Consider the following 20530-nt stretch of genomic DNA (forward strand, 5'->3'; position numbering starts at 1 on the left):
TTTTTATATATATATATAGACACACACACACACACACACATGTACATATGTATACATTCAAAATTCTTTAAGATAAGATTCATTGCATTTCTCTGCCATTTCACAGCTAACAAATTGAGTGCCATGTTTTTGCACCTTTTCTTTTTTTGAAACCTAGCTAAAGCATACAACCAATCCAAATCAGAAAAGTGAAAGCATGAACATGTTGACTTCAGAGAATTGTCTTGATATTTGCCACAAATCAATTTTCCACTCATGGGGCAAAATTTTGTAGACAAAAGGATGTTTTTCTGGTAGAAAAAATTGTGACTAACGAGGTTGAAAAAAAGAGGAGGACCAGCCATATCTAATTTTCTCAAATCATTTCCTAACGGACCAGTTACCTACTTCAACACCCGACTTGCCTGTAAGCTACACTCTATTTGATGCCAGGAAACGATGGTCGGATTGCAATAAGTGGGTCACCATAACCCACTGGCTCTGCAAACAAGGAAATCGAGCAGTTACTTCCATGGTTTCAATCTAATGAACATCATCCACAATCATTGCATTCAATTTAAGTGATAATTATCATTTGATTCCTTACCTCCATCTTTACATAAAATTTTCACAACTTCTCCTGAATTTTCAGCCTGCATTAGGTGACAAATCTCTCTCTCTCTCTCTCTCTCTCTCTCTCTCTCTCTCTCTCTCTCTCTCTCTCTCTCTCTCTCTCTCTCAAGAAAGGAAAGAAGGCTGATTCTATTACTTGAAAATCTCCTAGAATGCCCAACTGGTGCCTATTTTGAGAGCAAGTACATCACTGTCTACATAGCAGGCCTGTAAGCATCAAACGGAGAACTGTAAAATGAGATACGACTAGGCACACGGCCAAACGGAAAAGACGGAAGCTCATAGTAAAAAACCTCTCCTACAGAGAGTAAAAGTGCCCTGGCGAGCTAAGGGGAGAGAGGATGTTAGTAGCCTCTGAAAGATATGCACTTCGACCAAAAGCCCATTCAGCAACTGCAAGTCAAGAAACAGAGCCATCAAAAGCCACTAGCGGTGAAGATGACAGTGAGCAGCTACGAGAAGCTCGGTGTCGGGGCAAATGCTCGCCAAATCCAACAGAAGGAGGGAATGGAGGAGCAGAAAGAAGAGAGCAGTTGGTGACGAAGATGAGGCTGAAGAGGCAACCAACATCACCAAGATAGGTGGTATGTCACAAACTGCTGATGTGTTAAGCCACTAAAGATCCAACCGCGTTAGAGCTCCCCGAGCCTAACCCTAGCCAACCTGCAGATCCTGGCCCAAATTATTAAAACAAAGCGGGACCCTCACACACATTTGCGTCATCAGCTGTTGGCAGCTGACGTGACAATTGTACCGATTTCCTAGAATTACGTTGACCGCTTTTGGGGGATCGGATGCTTTTAGTCTTGTAGCTTTCATGTAACCACTTTTGGAATGGCCATGGGCCTTTAAATATGAAGGGTGAGCCCTCTCTCTAACTATATGTTGCCTCCTCTAATGCCCCAGGTGTCTACTGTTGAGGATGCCGCAAAAGAATGTCGTGAAGCTCGTTGAGCAAAAACTACAAATATTCTGTTGAATCCATGATTTCCATGTCTTGGGTTCTTTATGGCTTATGCCCTGTAAGACAGAGCAATGAAGACGGGAGCGCGCCCGATGCGCGATGTAGTAAGGGTAAGAGTGGGTAATAAGTCCGGGATCGGAGCACGAAGCTAAAATTTCCAATGAACTTTGGAAGTGCGATCTTGCTCTGTCTGCTCTTTGGTAGGACCGGTATGCTTTCAGGAAAGCACACGCCTGATGCTCTGATACCACTGTCACAAGACGAAGACCACGTGCCAATAGAAAAGAACAAAACAGACTTTTAACACTTCAATAACAACTGAACTGAGAGAGAGAGAGAGAGAGAGACGACACGCGACACGGAGTGGCGGAATTCCACCCCAGAGAGTATTGGCCCCAAACCTTGGCGCCCCTTTCGGTATTTCTTTATATTGCATCACACAGTACAAGCCGATACTCCAGACTCTGCACCTTCTCCAGGAAGCATGCTAAAGAATGAGCCCTAACCTCATATTTCAAGGCCCTTGGCCTGAAAAGCAGTTACAGTGAAAAGCTTCAAACTCAAAAGCAATTGGTCCAAAAAGCGCCAAAATCTGCCAGCGTGATTTGCGGAAATCCATACAACTGCCACGTCAGCACTGTCAACGCGTTTTGCGAAAATCTGCCATGTCAGTACTGTTAGCGTGAAATGCGAAAATCCGTACAGTTCTGACATGTCAACAATTAGCGGAAGATCCTGACTGCGTGTTGGTGGGTCTTGCTTTATTTTAATCCTTTATGTCTCTTGGGCCCCATCGGACGAGGTCCCATAAGTTGGTAGGACTTTTTCTATTGTTGCTTGTTCTTGTTAGGGTTTAGGCCCAGACGTCTACGGGGAAGGCACCATTTGAGATTATCGAGGGTGTTAAGAAGGTTCCACCTATTCTAAGCACCAAAGATAAGATGTTTGAAGCACGTCAATACATTCAGGATCTGGGCACTGCTTTTTGAGGCTCTCGAGAAGTCTAAATCACGGCATAAGAAGGCAGCAGACAAGCATCGACGCCACTTACACTCGAAGGAAGCTGATTGGGTGCTTTCACACTTTGAGAAGGCACACCTACGAAGCAAAAAGGGTAAGGAGCGACTTTTCCCAAAGCTGAGTATGCGATGTTATGGCCCTTTCCATATTCAGGAGAAGATAAATGATGTATCCTTCAAACTAAAGTTACTGGATACTTGGAAGATTCACAATGCATTTCATGTGAGTCCATTGAGACCTTTCGAAGGTGAAGTGCCAATGGACAGGGAGCCAGAGGAGCAGCCCGAAGTGGAAGAGAGAGGAGCTTCTCATTCCGGTCCTGGCTCACAAGGAAAGGAAAGTGAAAGGTAAGCTGACACAATGGTATTTAGTAAAAATCAGGAACTACCGGGCTTTGGATCCAAAATGGATGGGGAGGAGGACCTAGCCGATACTCCTTAGATTTTAGAGCTTTACCTTGAAGCTTTTGGTCTAGCACCGACTATTCCAAGAGTTATCGATGAATCAACGGGTTGAATCTGGTGCAGTGAGGACTGCACACGAGGGGAGTTACTATGCTGCTTTGTCACAGGTTACATTGATGGAATAAAGTCACTGATTTCTTTTGAGACTTCAGGGATACTGACGAGCTGATAGCATTCTGCTAAATGACTTTATGTAAAGAAGTACTTTGAAATGGGAATTCCTAAAATGAATTTATTACATGTGCTCTCTCCTCTGTGTATTGTTTGAGTGCACGTTTCGAAAGACGAAATGACTGTAGCATTTTTGTTTTGTTCACCTAAGAGGTGATGTGCATATGATAGTAACAAGATTTAGTCAATCAAGACACCTGTCAGAAATCAGCGCACTCTCGGTGTGATTGCTAAATAAGTTACAATGATCATGATTCTCATCTAAAATCTCGATGGGGATAGTGATGTGAATGTGATGAGAATGTTCAATGACTGTAGTCTTCGTGCAAGTATTGGATAAATGGGGTCTAGTATGTCAAGTCAATGTCTAATGAACTAGTTTTTGTCCTAGTCTATTTTTGCAGACGTAATCGAGGGCGATTACAATTCTTTCAAGAGGGGGGTATGTCACAAGGTGATGACATGGCATTACCTAAAGGACGGACTTCGAACAAAGAAGGAGTCCATACCCTAGTGAAAGAGAGAAAAGAAGTTTTACCAACTTGCAGGGCCTATCCAAGGGGGCCTAACATTAAAGATCATCAATTTTATAGGTTGTACCAACTTATGGTACCCCGATTGACCCCCAAAATTGCATACAGATTCCAACATTCTACGCTGATGACATGGCAGACCATACGTATAACAAACTGCTGACGTGTCAAAACCTAAAGAATGGAGCCAACTTACAGATGTGGCCGAGGGGCCTAAACCCTAATTTCTACTAGAAACCCTAACTGCTGAAACCCTAATTCTAGAAACCCTAACCCTAAAACCTGGAAACCCTAATTCTAGAAACCCTAACCCTAAAACTACAAAAATCCTAACCCTAACCCTAAGGGCAACAGGCGGATTTCCGTGATTTACGCTGGCTGATGATGTGGTAGGCTGTACAGATTTCTGTACGCTGGCAACTTTTGGCATTGCTTTTTGGACCAAATGCTTTTAAGTTTGAAGGCTTTTCACTATAATTGCTTTTTAGGCCAAGGGCCTTTACATATAAGGTTAGGGCTCATTCTCTGGCATGCTTCCTGGCGAAGGTACAGAGTCTCGAGTACCGGCTTGTACTGTGTTGATGCAATATAAAGAAACACCGAAAGGGGCGCCAAGGTTTGGGGCCAATACTCTCTGGGGTGAAATTCCGCCACTCCGTGTCGCGTGTCGTCTCTCTCTCTCTCTTTCAGTTCAGTTGTTAATGAAGTGCTAAAGGTCTGTTCAGTCTGTTCTTTTCTATTGGCACGTGGTGCCCGTCTTGTGACAATACGGATTTTCGCAAAACGCACTTGCAGGTTTAGAGTTTTGGGGCAAGATGCCTTGGACTTGAGGCTTTGCATGTACTGATTTTGGCCAAGGGCCTATATAAGAATTGCCAGGGCTCCTCTCCCACAAATTAGCTTGAGACACTACTGAGAGAAAAGGACCCTCGGACATTGTATTTTGTAACAATAAAGAATCACCGAGAAAAACACCGAGAAGGGGTGCCAATCTTTGAGGCCAATCTCTTTGGGCGCCGAACTTTGTTGTACCGTGTCATCTCTCTCTTTCAATTTTGTTCAGTTCTTTCAGTTTTCTCATATGTGTTGCACTAGATCCTCGACTTGGAGTGTCCAAGTCTATTACAGACAAAGCAAGAATCTTTGTGGCCTTGCCCCGACCTTACTAGTGACACCCACCCTTAGTCCATCGCACATTGGGCGCGCTTCCGTCTTCATCGCTCTGTCTCAAAGGGCCTAAGCAATAAAGAACCTAAGACCACTTGCCCTCTGCAAACCGGAGCGCAATCCTGTCAACATGGATGGAAATCATGGAGAATCTACAAAAAAAACTTCTTTTCTTTTCCTTTTTCAGAAGAGAAACCGATTGTCACAAATTGCTAACGTGTCAAGCCACTGAAGAACGAAGCCAACTTGCAGATCCCGACTGAGGGGCCTAAACCCTAAGAGAAGTAGCAGAAGCAACAGAAGAAGTTTTACCGACTACAAAGCCTTGCCGAGTGGCCTATGTTTAAAGAGAAGTTTCCACCAACTTATGGAACCCCGTTCGCTGGGGCCAGGGGACCTAAAGGCATAAAAAATTCAAAGCGGGGCCAACACACACACACACAAAGCGTAGAAGATGTTGACGTGGTAGATCCGTACGGATTTCCACAATTTGTGCTTGTTGTGATGATGTGGCAGCAGTACGGAATTCCTCAATTTGCGCAAACTGTGCTCATGTGGCAGCCCATACGGATTTTTGTAAAGCGTGCAGGCAGCTTTTTGGGTGCAGCGCTTTTGGACCAGATGCTTTTGAGTTTACTGCTTTTCATGTAACTGCTTTTCACGTAACTGCTTTTGAGGCCAAGGGCCTTTAAATATGTGCAAAGGGCTCAGTCTCTGGCACGCTTCAATGTGAAGGTGCAGAGCAGGAGTACCAGCATTGTACTGAATTCAAGTAATATAAAGAAATATCGAAAGGGACACCAACGTTTGGGGCCAGTGCTCTCTCGAGTAGAACTTCGCCACTCCCCGTGTCGTCTATCTCTTTCCGTTCAGTTGTTATTTGAAGTGCTAAAAGTCTGTTCAGTCTGTTCTTTTCCGTTGGAACTTGGCACGTGGTGCCAGTCCCGTGACACTGATCCTACACGAACCTACGGATGGAAGCTATGGAGTTGGATGAAGAAGAAATGACAACAGAAGGAGAAGGAGAAGAAAAAGGAGTTGGGTTGTCCCCTAAAAAGCTCTAAAAACATGCTTTTTGATGCTTTTCTGTGTTGCAGAGACCTCTAAAAATCTCATCAACGGTTCAAAATTTGGATATGCGACAGAAGGCAAACTTGATCCTCTCGATAAGCTCTACACATTGACGCAAAATGGATTTTGATTCCGACAACTTTGGAAAATTAGGACTTTCAACAAAAAGTTACGATTTTTGCAAAAAAATTCAACATGTGTAAAATTAATGTTTTTGGAAGATCTTGTTATTTGTGTACAAATAACAGGTAATAGGAGCGAGCAACATGCATAAGAAAGCATTTGGGAGCAGGAGCTGGACATCCACTCCTTTGCAGTGAGGTGAGTCATCTCCTTGAAATTTTGCATGCTTTGCAAGTGGAATCAAGGATGACATAGCAAGAAATTTACATCTGAAAACAATCGGGAGCAATCAAAGCTTAGGAATGAATCCGATAACTTTTCAATTCAAGACGAGAATCATGACATTTGTTTTGAAATTTGAATGAATGATGATGATGCATGAAGAATGTTGAATGATGAATTAAGATTCTAGTGCATCAAGATTTTCATATGAATCAGATGACTGGACATTATGGTGAACGCATCAATAGTTCCGGAGGGAGAGATGGCTACACAGGGATCTGGGTACATCAAAACTTATGAACGGATGAGATGTCTAGACTAAATGATTCAAACACAGTAGTCAATGTGAACTAAATGTGTGATTTGCAAACTGCATGATCTCCGAATGTATCAAAGAAAGTTTCTGTCCTATAGTTGTTTTGCAGGTGTAATCGAGGACGATTACTCTTTGTAAGGTGCAACGGAAGTGAATGTTGAACTTTGCTCAAGATAAGTGCTCCGAACTGTGCTCAAGGATTCCTTTTACTTGCGGAAGGGAGAGCCTTCCGTTCCTTTAGTGAGGGAGTGCAATGGACACAAACAAAGTGAATTCACTGGCCCGGCGGAGTTCCGTGCCTAGAGATATTGGCCCCAAAGACTGGCGCTCCTTTCGGTATTTCTTTATGTATTAATCAATGATCAAAGTACAAGAGAGCGCTTAGGGTTTCACTCTCAGACTCTGCGTCCATATGCTCTCAGACGTGAGGCCCTCACCGCGTATATAAAGATTATAAGGGATGCCCAAAAGCAAAGCCCCAAAAGCTTTCAGTTCAAAAGCAAAATCCTCTCTCTCTCAAGAGAGAGCCAATAGTAAAGCAAATTAGCTCTCTCTCTCTCTCTCTCTCTCTCTCTCTCTCTCTCTCTCTCTCTCTCTCTCTCTCTCTCCAATTCCTTGCATAGCCAAAAGCTCAACATTGCGTCGCTAGGGAGAGAAAAAGCAAGAAAATAGCGTCGCTAGCTGCGCTTTTCCACCTCCGAAAAATCCGTACACTGCTGTCACGTAGCATTTGCCGCCTGATTAGGGTTTCCGGTCACTTTAGGGTTTCAGCCAGCAGTTAGGATTAGGGTTTTCAAAAATTAGGGTTTTTGGCCAAAAAAATAGGGTTTGCAAGAAATTTAGGGTTTCTAGCAGAAATTAGGGTTTCTATTGTCGGTAGCCACGTCATCAGTTTGTGACATACCCCCCTCTTGAAAGCATTGTAATCGACCGCGATTACGCCTGCAAAACCGACAAAAGCCATAAACCGTCTTAGCAGACACTGACTGTTAGTAGCTACGTACTAGGAACACACATCTAGCACATGTACCAAATCGACACTCCCATCACACGACATCACAGGACATCACATGACATTCAACATTCATTCGTATCTTAGACCATGATTTATTGGCAATGTAGCTAGCAATCGCATCTAGGTCCAATTGGGACCTCATCAATGTCCGATTGACTAACCCCTATTTGCCATGTCTATTCGAGATCAATCAGACCAAATTGCTGCAATCATTTCGTCTCTCAGTTTCTACACTTAAAAGAAGTTGAGAACAAATTAGTATCATAATCAGGAATTCCATTTCATAAAGTCATCCAGCAGAATACTGTCAGCTCTCAGTATCCCTGAAGCTCAAAGAGACATCAGTGACTTTAGTATCAAAATCAAGGCATCTGTTGACAAAGGAGCGGAGTAACTCCCCTCTTGTGCATCCCACTGCACCAGATCTCCGGCCAAGCTGAATTTTTGGGTTCCGTTTGGAGTAGACTATGCTAAACCAAAGCATCGAGGTAAAGTTTCACAATCTGAGGAGTATCTGCTAGGTCCTCCTCCTCCATCCACTTCGCATCCAATGTAGGATAGTTCTTGAACTTAACCAAGAACCGCTTTCGGACTTTACCTTTAGTCTTCGTATCCTTATGTGCCAAAATCTGTTCAGGAACAAGGATCTCCTCGTTTTCTTCCACTTCAAGTTGCTCATCAGGCTCCCCATCATCAGGCACATCACCCTTAACAGGTTTCAAGAGACTCACATGAAATGCATTCTGAATCCTCCAAGTATATGGCAGTTTCAATCGGAAGGAGATATCATTTATCTTTTCAGTGATCTGGAAAGGTCTGTAGTATCGCATACTAAGCTTTGGAAAAAGTCTCTCCTTTCCCTTTTTCTTTCTTAGGCGTGCCTTCTCAAAACGTAAGAGCACCCAATCATCCTCCTTCAATTTCAAGTCGCGACAATGGCGATCAGCTGCCTTTTTCTGTCGTTCTTAAGACTTCTGCAAAGTCTCGCGAACCTTGGCAAAAACCGTATCCAAGTCTCGCATATATTCATCCGCTTCAAAAAAAATCTAACCTTTCGTGCTCAAGAAGGATGGAACCTTCGCAGCACTTTCAACAATCTCAAATGGCGTCTTCCCCGTCGAAGAGTGTATTGTGTTATTGTAGGCAAATTCCACCAAAGGTAAGTACTTTTCCCATTGAGTTTTTTGATCCGAGATACAAGTCTTCAATAAATCTAAAACCACTGAATTGGCAATCTCAAATTGCCCATCAGTTTGCAAGTGGAACGATGACGAGAACTACAACTGCGTGCCAATGTTCTCCCAAATTGCCTTCCAAAACAAACTCATAAATCTGGGGTCTCTATCGGAGACAATCGTCTCAGACATGCCATGTTATCGAAAAATCATCGTGACCATTCTGTGTTCTCGGAGATCAAAAATGAAATCCACTGCAATACTTTCCCAGGGATGGGTGGGTACGGGTAAAGGATGGGTGGGTACGGGTAAAGGCTGTAACAATCCCGGTGCCTTATGCTTGTCAAACTTAACCTTCTGGCATACTAAGCAACTGCACAAACTCTTCCACATCCTTTTTGAGTCTCAGCCAAAAGAAGTATCTCTCTACCCCTTTCATGGTGGTAGCAATGCCACGGTGACCCGTAAAAGGTGGACAGTGGCATTCAGTCATAACCTTTTCCCTCAACGGCTGTGTAACGCACAACATAGTTTTTCTCATCAAGTAGCCTTCTCGAATGGAGTATCTTGCTACTCACTCCCCATCCCGTATCCGTGTGAAAATATCTGCAAAATCTGTATCTGTGGCATACTAGTCGACCATATCCTCGAAGCTCCTAAGATGTATCGCGGAAATAGCCAGAACCAAGGGCTTCCGAGACAAAGCATCTGCCACCACATTTTTTTGTCCTTGCACGTGGACAATTTGGAAGTGAAACTGTGACAAGATGTTCGCCCACCGCATCTGCTTTTCCGAATGCTGCTTCTATGACAAGAAGTAGCGCAAACTCTGATGGTCTGTAAAATCAGTAAAATCCGCTCCGAGTAGGTAGTGCCACCACTGAGTAAGAGCATGGATAACCGCCAAAAGCTCTTTCTCATAAATCTGTGCTGTCATTTCCGGCCTAGAGAACAATCGGCTCTCGTAAGCAATGACATGGCCTTCTTGCATTAAGACCGCACCCAGACTACGACCACAAGCATCACAAAATACTTCAAATGACTTCCGCAAGTCCGGCAAAGTCAAATCTAAACCTGTAGTCAATTTCTCTTTCAATGTCTGAAAGGCAGTCACCTCTATGAATCCCCACGAGAAAAGGGACTCCTTTCTGTATCAAGATATGCAAAGGGGAAGCAACCTTTGGAACCACCTATAGTACAAACACAATCCCAAGAAGCTTTCAACTTCATGGACATTCTTCAAATCAGGCCAATCACGGATAGTGTCTATCTTGGCCGGATCCATTTGCACTCCTGCTGCTGAGACAAAGTGTCCCAAAAAGTGTCTCTCTAAAGCAGATGATCTCTGTGTTCTGCCTCATTCTTAGAGATAACAATGATATCATCAAAGAAAGTGCCAACAAATAGCCTGTACTCTGGAAAAATCATGTCCATCATCCGGTTAAATGTCGCAGGAGCATTGGTTAAGCCAAAAGGCATCACCAAAAACTCAAATAACCCAAAAGTAATCCGAAAGGCTATCTTGTAGACGTCTTCCGACGCGATTCGGATCTGATGATATCCACTCTTCAGGTCCATCCTGCTAAAGCACGAGGATCCTTGTAACTTGTCGAGTGTATCATCGATCCTAGGAATCGGAAATCTGTTCTTGTTGGTGATTTTGTTGAGAGCTCTATAATCGATGCACATTCTCCAACATCCGTCTTTCTTCAAATCCAACAACAGTGGAGAGCAATACGTTGAAGTACTAAGTTGGAAAAGACCCTTTTCCACGAGATTTTTCACTTGGTTCATAATCTATTCATTCTGTACTCGGCTAACACGGTAAGGTGGCTGGTTCAATGGCGTGCTTCCAAGTATCAGATCAATGGTCTGATCTTCAAGCCCTCTAAAAAGCAATCAGCACGTGTGGAGAAAAATCTTGGCGTTCGTTTGTTCAGGTCAAAACATATTCAACCTTTATCCATCGTTCAGTTCTCTCCCAAAAGAATGAGTAAAGAAACTGAAGTTCATCAAGTACAATCTCTGAGCCCTTCATTTATCAAAGTCGCTTTCTCGGCCCGGTAGTCAACCACGGCGTAGTTCTTGTGGTAGCAAGGAATTCCGAGTAGAACGTCACTCGCGTGCCCTGAACACCCCTGTCATTGCAAACGAAGTTTGTCAATGCTCGGTGTAATGGCAACATCCCGTCCGGGTGCCAGTCGAACTACCTCCGCCTGTGGCATCAGTCTATCGGGCGTAATTCCAAATCGAGCCACCAATTCCAAGTGAAAAGAAGTTGGCCTTGGCTCCTTCAAAAGAGCTTCCTGATCCTTCACTTTGCCCCAAAAACGGCAAAGTTTGTACTTTCACTCATTTGATTCGGTGCAGGTCCCATGCCATGTGGTACCAGTTATGCTTTTCCATCTGCCTTTTCTGCCACGTTCCTCAACTGCTCTCGAACTCTCAGGCCTGTCGTCGTCCTTATCATTCTGTCCTTTCAATGCCTGTTTAGGGCACTTCGCGGAGATATGTCCATGTTCCCCGCATCCAAAGCACTTCCCCTCTCTGATGAAGCGAGCTCTCTCCTCAGGAGTAAGCTTGGGTCGTGCATCTTTTTTCTTTGGGTTACTCTTTTTCTTTCTACTTTCATTCCAGAAGTCTGTTTGGCTTGTTGTGTCATGGCCTCATCTGTGGGGTAGGTCAGACTGCCAGAGTGAATGGCAAAGCCCCGCTTCACATGACTCATCAACTCCTGAATAGAAGCTGACTTCTGCTCCAAGCAATGATCTCGGATCTCTAGAGATAGACCCAAGGTAAATCGCTCAATCTGTTCTCTAAACGAGATCTTCTTGAATAAAGAGGCGGGTAGAAAAGAGCTCCAGAATCTCTCACAGTAAGCATTGATTGTATCTTTCTTGGTCATCCGAAGATGGTTCCAAGCAGCTCGTATATCTCGTTCATACTCTTGCGTCAACCAAGAAGAAATAAAAAGTTTCTTAAATTTCAGCCATTTAACTAGCGCAGTCTTGTTTAACAAAAGCGTGGACCACCAAGTACTTAGAGTAAGAGACAGCTCTCCGAATCTTGGAGTGCTCTGAGTAGCGTCCTCCTGCGAAAGCGATGTCAAACTGCTGTATAAAAGACAAAGCCTTCGAAGCATCTGAGTATCCTGAAAAAGTATCAAATTTGATCGAGTGGCCACCTTCCTTAAACTCTCGGACTTTCTTCTTTTATCTTCCAGAAAGTCATACTGGTTGGCTTTATAAAAATTCTTCTCGTTCGCATAAAAGTTTCCATCATCAGAATCTAGCTGTCTGTAGACGAGTCCTCAGTAGAACTGTCAGTCTCTAGGCGAGATTTAGCCTTCTTTGCCTTTTTCTTGCCCTTTCCGAAGCATTGTTTCTTGCTTCGCTTTTTACCTTTTCTGTCTTCTTCGCTCGAATCTAAAGAGCTGTCAGAAGAAGAAGAAGAAGAACTAGGTACTCCTTCAAATCGAACACGCTTCTTTTGTTTCTTTGCCTTGTCAAATGTCGATTGACGACCCAAATATCCCAGGAAGTCAGTGCTTTTCTTCTGCTTTTTGGCTTTCTTTTGCACGTCAAAAAGCTGAGCAATCCGTGCATCAACCACCTCTTCTAGTTCTTCTCTGTATACTGTTTGTGATCAGAAGGTTTCTTGAGAGCGGGTTTCAAGGGTAGTGTAGTGGTTTTCTGCCACTGCGCATGCACTTCCTGAAAAGAAATCTCACTCATATATTTTGCCAATTTCGGATCCTTAGCAAAACTGAGCATCATCTTTGTTGCATCGCCGATCAATTGACGACGCTTCATCTCTCTTTGCTCCGCCTGAGTAGGCCGAGGCGGGCCATACTCTATGCCGGAATCTTCATTGTGATCCCTACCCGCATCTCCAGATGCAGAGGGAGTCGACTGATCCTTGCGTGAAGCCATAGGTGCCGCGGAAAAAAAATTGGGGATCGGATTTTCCGTAGAAGAGAAATCGGTCGTGCTCTGATACCACTGTAACAGACTTGGACACTCCAAGTCAAGAATCAATCACAACAGCACCAAATAACCACTTCAAAACAAGTCACAGATCACAATAGATTTGCACTAGCCCCGCGGAGTTCCGTGCCTAGAGATATTGGTCCCAAAGACTAGCGCCCCTTTCGGTATTTCTTTATGAATTAATCGATGATCAAAGTACAAGAGAGCGGTTAGGGTTTTACTCTCAGACTCTGCGTCCAAATGCTCTGAGAAGTGAGGCCCTCACCGCGTATATAAAGATTACAAGGGATGCCTAAAAGCAGAGCCCCAAAAGCTTTCAGTTCAAAAGCAAAATCCTCTCTCTCTCAAGAGAGAGCCAATAATAAAGCAAATCAGCTCTCTCTCTCTCTCCAATTCCTTGTGTAGCCAAAAGCTCAACATTGCGTCGCTAGGGAGAGAAAGCAAGAAAATAGCGTCGCTAGCTTGACTTTTCCACCTCCGAAAAATCTGGAAAATCCGTACACTGCTGCCGCGTGGCATTTGCCGCTTGATTAGGATTTCCAGCCACTTTAGGGTTTCAGCCAGCAGTTAGGGTTAGTGTTTCCAGAGATTAGGGTTTCTAAAAATTAGGGCTTCAGGCAAAAATTAGGGTTTGCAAGAATTTAGGGTTTTTGTTGTGGGTAGCCACATCATCACTTTGTGACTAAAAACGTTGGTTTTCTGCAGCTGAGCACGCTGGGTTTTTGAAGCTGAAAACGCTACTAATGTGTTGGCGTTTTGGTTGAAGAAAACGCTGGGAATCTGTTGGGGGCTCTTGTTGAGGATGCTGAGTCTTCAAGGCTGGAAATGCTGGCTCCGCTCCTGAGAGAAAACGCAAGGTTCTTGTGTTGGTCTTGCTTGAGAATTGGCCTGTTGAGCAATGCTCCTGCTGCCTCTTCTGCCAGAAAGTGCTAACTCTGGTTTGCTTATATATTATCTTAGCAAAATTGCCCTACCTAGTTTCCAACAAAAGTCACTTATAAAAATGTCAAAAATAGGGAAAATAGGTTTAATGCACTGGAAAATTCCCATGATGGATTCTGATGGGAATGCTGATGATCATGCTGTGTGCAACTGGAGGATATGCATCTACTCTAAATGTCTGGGCATGCACGGTCTGCGAACAGACTCACAAAAGTGCCAGATCACTTCCTATTCTAGATTGACTTGACTGACTGAACCCTGGTCATGATGTAGCTTGTCCAGGGACACATAGAGTTGGATGTGTCACGTGACATCCCCTCCTTTTCAAAGTGAGGTACTAGTACCGAACTGTATGGCGTCGAGGGAGATCGCCAATAGCATCCGGAATCCTGGAAGGGACTCTTTGCCGGCCCACTCTGATGTGTGGGTCGTGCGGTACTTGAACTTCATAAAGGTCGCAACCCTTGCTTCTTTGGGCCATGCCGAAAGCGACAGTCTTCTATGGCTCCTTCGATGCTTCAACTTCGTCTAGAGTCATGCTTCTTTCTTCTTTAAGAATATCCATGGTTGAAAATTTCTAAAACCACTTCCAACACTAAAACATGAGATGCAAATCTAGTGCAAGGTGGATCTAACTTGGAGACGACGGCGACGACGACCTGAATCTCTATCTTCTATGAACTTGAATGCTGGAAACGTTGTTTTCTTGCTGTCAAAAACGTTGTATATCTTGCTTGAAAAACGCTGGTTTTTACTGGCTGAAAAACACTGGCTTTCTGGTCCGAAAAACGCTGGCTTGCTGGTCCTGAAACGCCGGCTTGCTGATCTTGAAAACGCTGGTTTTTTTAGGCTGAAAAACGCCGGTTTTCTAAAGCTGAAAACGCTACTGATGTGTTGGCGTTTTGGTTGAAGAAAACGTTGGGAATCTGCTGAGGGGCTCTTGTTGAGGACGTTGAGTCTTCAAGGCTGGAAATGCTTGCTCCGCTCCTGAGAGAAAAGGCCAGGTCCTTGTGTTGGTCTTGCTTGAGAATTGGCCTATTGAGCAATGCTCCTGCTGCCTCTTCTGCCAGAAAGTGCTAACTCTGGTTTGCTTATATATTATCTTAGCAAAATTGCCCTACCTAGTTTCCACCGAAAGTCACTTATAAAAATGTCAAAAATAGGGAAAATAGGTTTAATGCACTGGAAAATTCACATGATGGATCCTTATGGGAAGGGCTGATGATCATGCTGTGTGCAACCGGAGGATATGCATCTACTAAGTGTCTGGGCATGCACGGTCTGCGAACAGACTCACAAAGGTGCCAGATCACTTCCTATTCTAGATTGACTTGATTGATTGAACCCTGGTCATGTTGTAGCTTGTCCACGGACACATAGGATTGGATGTGTCACGTCACACTCTTCTTAAGAGAGGGGTATGTGACAAGTCAGTGAAGGGCAACACTTATACGGACGTCTGTGAATTGTGCTGAGAATGCCACGTCGCACTGCAGACACCCACAATTTCCACTAAGTATGATGACATGGCGCCTATACATATGGCTTTTTGCGCTAGACCTAATGCTTTTAAGGTGGTGCTTTTGACATCCCTTGTAATTTATAGTGCCCCCATGGGCCACTTCCGGGAGAGCATCTGAACACAGAGTCTCAGAGAGAGTCAAACCCTCGGGAGTTGTACCTTGTCAAATCAATAATAAAGAAATACCGAGAGGGGCACCAATCTTTGGGGCTAATGCGTCCAGGCTCGGAACTTCACCGAGTCCTCTCTCTCTCTCTCTCTCTCTCTCTCTCTCTCTCTTTGAGGCCAATGCACCCAGGCTCGGAACTTCACCGAGTCGTGTCTTCTCCTCCTTCTCCTCCTCCCCCCCCCCCTCTCTCTCTCTCTCTCTCTCTCTCTCTCTCTCTCTCTCTCTCTCTCTCTCTCTCTCTCAAGTTGTTTTGAAGTACTAAAAGTGTTGCCAAGCGTGTAGATTGCAGTTATCTTTGTGTTTCCGTCCAATCCCTCGCCGGAAGTGCTCACAGCAGGTACTCTACCCGGGAGTTGTTTGCAAGTGTGCAACCGTACACTGATCTGCCATAACTGACCCCCAAGGCTCATATTTAAAGGCACTGAGGCCCAATCAGACAATACCAAAACAATGTTTCCAGACAGATTTCAAACAAATGTTCACTTAATGATCAAACAAATAGTCCTCCTCCTATTTATAAAAGTGGATATGCATCGCCCGTGCTTCCAATTGCTTGTAAATATGTCTTCCTTAGTCCACAACAGTCCCACGACCCTTTAAACAAACAACGAGAGGATCAACAAAATCAATTAGACAAATGCTAAAATTTTCTAAACAAGCCCTAATTTGCTACTGAAAACCTAATTTTTTCGAAGTAGTCAGAATCAAAATCAGGCCACGCCAATACATAGGGATCGTGAAGAACATCAACTCTTGACTTCTATGGTGTTTCAAAACTCTTATCCGTTGAAAAGAAGATTTTTAGAGATCCTAAAACACAGAAAAGTGTAACAAAGCCTGTTTTTTGGGCTGTTAAAAGCAAAAACGAGCTTGTAATGCCACAAACACTATTTGGAGAAGACTTGCACACGCTTCTCCATGTACTTTCGGGTCAAGTCGACCCTTGGTGAAGGCTAATCAAATCTATCAAAAAGCGGCCAATGCGTTGCCTGCTTTCTGCTCTCTTTCTCTATAATCAGATATATCATGCATACATATATGGAAACATGTATACATACATACATACATACATATATCTATATGAAAAGATGTATACATACATACATATATCTACATGTACGTGTGTGTACACACACCCGTACATATAGATATACGTACGTATCTGTATGTACACACACTTTCTTTTTTTAGTAATGTTCAGTATGTACACACACACAAACATACAAACATAAATATATGCATATATATGTGTATTCTTCTGCAAAAATCTCTCGATTACTCTCGTTGATCGCACAAAAAGCTTCTTCTTCATCCCCTTCTATTGCCGCAAGACCAATTTGCTTGGCTAAAAAAGCAAACAGCTGATGATCAGATACCACTTCCAAACCGGAGTGCACTACATGCCAACGGAAAATAACAAATGAGCAGAAATCTGCAAATACTTCAATCAGTTCGACTAAGACAATAGACGGAATGGCAAGAGTTTCACTCCCACATGCACTAGCCCCTCAACTAGGCGTCCCTTGCAGTATTTTGTTATATTACTTCAGATGTGTCCAGCTGTTGAGAGAAACACTCGTCCAAACTCTGCAACTGCGGAAGCGTGAGAATGACAAGGCTTAAATTTATAGGCCCTTGGCCTCTTGCTTTTACAAGTGCTCAAATGCATGAAAATCGATTGCTTTTTTAAAAAATTGATGGCCCCAAAAGGTGAAAAATCTAATGCTTTCAATAATTGGTCTAAAAGGAACGACATCCCAATTGCCACGCTATCAGTCCATATGACCCCACATTTTGCGTCGCAAATCGAGCTGCATTTTCCAAGCTGCTGCCTCTAGACACGGTGCCTTCTTCTAGTGCAGTTTGGGCTCGGCTCTTCTTCCTCTTGCGGTCCGATGCTAGCATGCCACATCACCAAGTTGTGACAAGCAACACCCACAAGTGCAGCTACGTACAATGGAAATTGCCAATCTAATGGACTATTGCATAAATGCGCGTCCTATGTAGAAGCTCAGAACGTTCCTGAACATCACCCACCTAACTTTTTATAGACTCACCTTCGCTTTGAAGTTGCAATAGCAGGTCCATATGGCACAGAGAGGGAGCAGGTGTTCATGCAACACACACACAGCTGAGTTTACATCAGTAAAAAGATTTACGTGCTGATTTTTTTTGGTGACAACAAAGCAAGTAGATGTAGCCATGATGAAGCCAAGCACAAGATAAAAATCAAGAGTTAGCACAACGAAAAGGTGGTTGATAGTCCTCTCACCACTAGAGAGATATAGAATTTACTTACTAGACACTGGTTGCAACTTGACAAAACTTTAAAACATAATCTATATATCCCCTAGTACAAAGTGAATGCATAACTAGATGAATCAAGGAAAAGCCTCCCAACATTATGTACTCCCAGTGAGTGATTCCTTGAGCCAATCTAGTCCTCTTTCTAAGAATAAACTCAGAGAAAGACCAAGGGAACAGAAGGGTTACAGGGCTTTTGCTCCTCGTTGAGGAGTAGAAAAAGGCATGGAGAGAAATAGATGTCTAACATCGAGAACATAAACTGATTAACACATTCCCTTAAGCATTCAAATCCATTCGTACCTCAACAGGTTGTTGTGTCCCCAACTGCTCCACATAGCATACCACTTGCCCCTCTTTTACAATTTGGCCCTGCAACTAACATTTTCAAAACCTGCCCTTGTGAAACACCATGACTAACCTATAAAAAAATATTTACCTCCTCACACAAAGGACGTCCACTCTTCCCTTTGACAACACGTGACCTTCGAAACAATCCCACCTGCACAAATATTGAGGCTTCATCACCACATGACCACACAATACAGCAAGAAAAAGCTGTAATGGCATCAGCTCATTTTTCAGATAGCAAACAATAAACAAGAACTCTGATGAAGATTAAAGTAGCCCTTCAGGCAAGAAGAGAAAGAACTACCTTAGGAGAGGTGGCAAAAAGTAGACCTTCATCGGCTGCTGCTTCCAAAAGACCAAATCTGGAGCCTGGTTTGGAGGCAGGATTCGCAAGTATCGCTGCCGCTGATACAGATGGGGACTTTGGTGCCGGTGATACAACCACGGGTGGCCCAGATTCTACCATAGGCTTGCTAGGGACAGGAGGTGCCACAGGCACAGCTGGAGCAGACCCTTTCAACTTTCCGACATCTCTCTTCACATGCAGCTTGAAAGCACCTACCTACATTGAAGCACAAGCCAAGTGCATTCAAATCCTATTATAAACTTATGCATGGACTTGCTGCAATGGCAATTCTTTATTGCAAATCACATTAAATAATCCAGCATCTAACCTTAAGATCTAGCTCTGCAATGCTTGTCTCATCACAAACCTCCATAAGTAGAGACTGGACCTGGTAAGCTGACAATTTGTTGTAAAATGAATAGATAAAGAGATAGATTGTCTACCATGTAAGAAGTGTACCTCAAAAGCATTTGGAGCAAGAGAAGCCAAATTCTTATTTAAACTAACTTCCTTCTCAACCTCATTAGCCTCTAAACAGCACACAAATTGTTAAGTACTTTCCATACCCAATTCATCAAAATACAAGCAACAAAGCAAAACATTGCACAAAAGCATGCTACGAAATATAGCAAATTGAAGAAGATGCTAAAAGAGAGTACATTAAGCATACTTTCAGGAATAGAGGCTATGGCATTGATTGGCTTTACACAGCTGGAAATGCCAGATCGGAGGCAAAAAGGCGATTGCATTTGCAAAGCTAAACTGCTTGTGAAAGTGCCTCGCATCGGAGATTTGGAAACTGAGCAAAAAGAATTGAAAATGGGAGCAGCAATAGAACTGCCTGCAAGAACAATACAGATTTATGTGATTAGGTGCACAAGAATCTTAAAATACGTCATGTTGAGAAGACATAAATCCAACTGCAGGGAGTAAAATCTGCACATTCATTTGCTTGCATAAATTTCCTGATCTATGCATGACGCAGCCTTTATTAACTAAAGAATCAACAACCGTGATAAATAAGGTGCAAACTGCATGTGCACAACATCGGCATCCTTTTAAGTCTTGACAGACTCCTGTGAGAGATCTGCTCTCTCTCTCTCTCTCTCTCTCTCTCTCTCTCTCTCTCTCTCTCTCTGAGGAATGCTCAATCTTCACCCGCAAAGAATGCATGCCTGCATGCAAAGGTGCTACCTGCAGCAGCACAAAGACTCTCCATTTGGGCTCAAGGAAAGGCTCTCCCGAGAGCAAGCGAAGGAAGTAGACTCCTGCTATGTTTTCTCGAGTTCTTCTGATTTCAGCTCCCACTGCATTGGGCCTCCCGGAGAATTACTTCATTTCCGAGTATTACAACTTGCAAAATGTCCAATAGTTTGTCCAAACTCTATGGTTGGAACTATCTCACACGGCCATGGGCACAAGGGGATTCGGGAACGCGGACATCGTGGGCCATTGATATTGCGGCGCGCCCCAAATGTACCATTTTGCCCGAGTTTACTAAACTGACCCGAATTTACAATGCGGTGGGTTCATCATAGAAGAAACCCTTCTCCCAATGCTTTCAACAAGCACGCGTAGGTGAGGTGGCTAAGGTGATAGGCTTGCAAAGGCGACGTCCCGGGTTCGAATCCGGGGGCACCCGAATTTACAAGTTTTGATGCACTCGAGTTTACTTATTTTCCCAAATTTGCACAAAGAGATCCCCAAAATGGGTGTGGGCCATTGATCCCCTCCTGCCCATGCCCATGTGAGATAGTGAGGAGGCGCTACCCATTGGCCCACTGCTCACTTGGGACAATTTGAGGGCTCCCCCATAAGCCCTCAAAGGCACAGCCCTCATAACACATCATTGTGGCCCTATAAGCATTGTGACCTTTTCAACTCGGTGCTACACCATCATTGGCTCCCTGCATTTTCGTTAAGAGGTGCTTCAAACACCCCTTTCATTTGAGAATCACCTTTTTATAGGACGATGCAAGTAGCCTCTTACATCTCGCACGTTGTAGTTTACAAAATTAGCACAATTGGCTAGCGGTTGTAGGTCAATTCATTGG

General features: G+C 43.8%; 1 protein-coding gene across 3 annotated transcripts; it reads right to left on the minus strand.

The window, feature by feature from the left end:
• Nucleotides 1–210: 210 nt before the first annotated feature.
• On the minus strand, nucleotides 211–19828 carry LOC147435433 (uncharacterized). Of its 3 annotated transcripts, none has more exons than XM_086488498.1 (9): nucleotides 19671–19828; nucleotides 19147–19317; nucleotides 18936–19006; nucleotides 18805–18864; nucleotides 18435–18692; nucleotides 18219–18281; nucleotides 18083–18151; nucleotides 587–632; nucleotides 211–480 (listed from the first exon to the last, which is right to left on the minus strand). In XM_086488498.1, exons 1-9 carry the CDS (start codon nucleotides 19693–19695, stop codon nucleotides 419–421), a joined length of 825 nt encoding a protein of 274 aa, XP_086344624.1. In that variant the 5' UTR covers nucleotides 19696–19828; the 3' UTR covers nucleotides 211–418. The 3 variants fall into 3 exon arrangements, with proteins under 3 accessions (XP_086344624.1, XP_086344623.1, XP_086344626.1); XM_086488497.1 differs by having other exon boundaries at nucleotides 19635–19803; XM_086488500.1 differs by lacking the exon at nucleotides 18936–19006 and having other exon boundaries at nucleotides 18805–18872; nucleotides 19635–19806.
• Between the last annotated feature and the right edge of the window lie 702 nt (nucleotides 19829–20530).

Source organism: Adiantum capillus-veneris, chromosome 18, assembly GCF_014529385.1.
Source record: "Adiantum capillus-veneris isolate H3 chromosome 18, ASM1452938v2, whole genome shotgun sequence".
Classification (NCBI taxonomy): domain Eukaryota; kingdom Viridiplantae; phylum Streptophyta; class Polypodiopsida; order Polypodiales; family Pteridaceae; genus Adiantum; species Adiantum capillus-veneris.

Excerpts from the sequence above, each read along its gene's own strand:
- LOC147435433 (XM_086488497.1), bottom strand. The coding sequence starts at position 19,695 with ATGGAGAGTCTTTGTGCTGCTGCAGGTAGCACCTTTGCATGCAGGCAT. Across the intron at positions 19,318-19,634 it reads CAGGCATGCATTCTTTGCGG|GCAGTTCTATTGCTGCTCCC; the intron begins GTGAAGATTGAG and ends TTGTTCTTGCAG. Across the intron at positions 481-586 it reads AATTTTATGTAAAGATGGAG|AGCCAGTGGGTTATGGTGAC; the intron begins GTAAGGAATCAA and ends CCTTGTTTGCAG.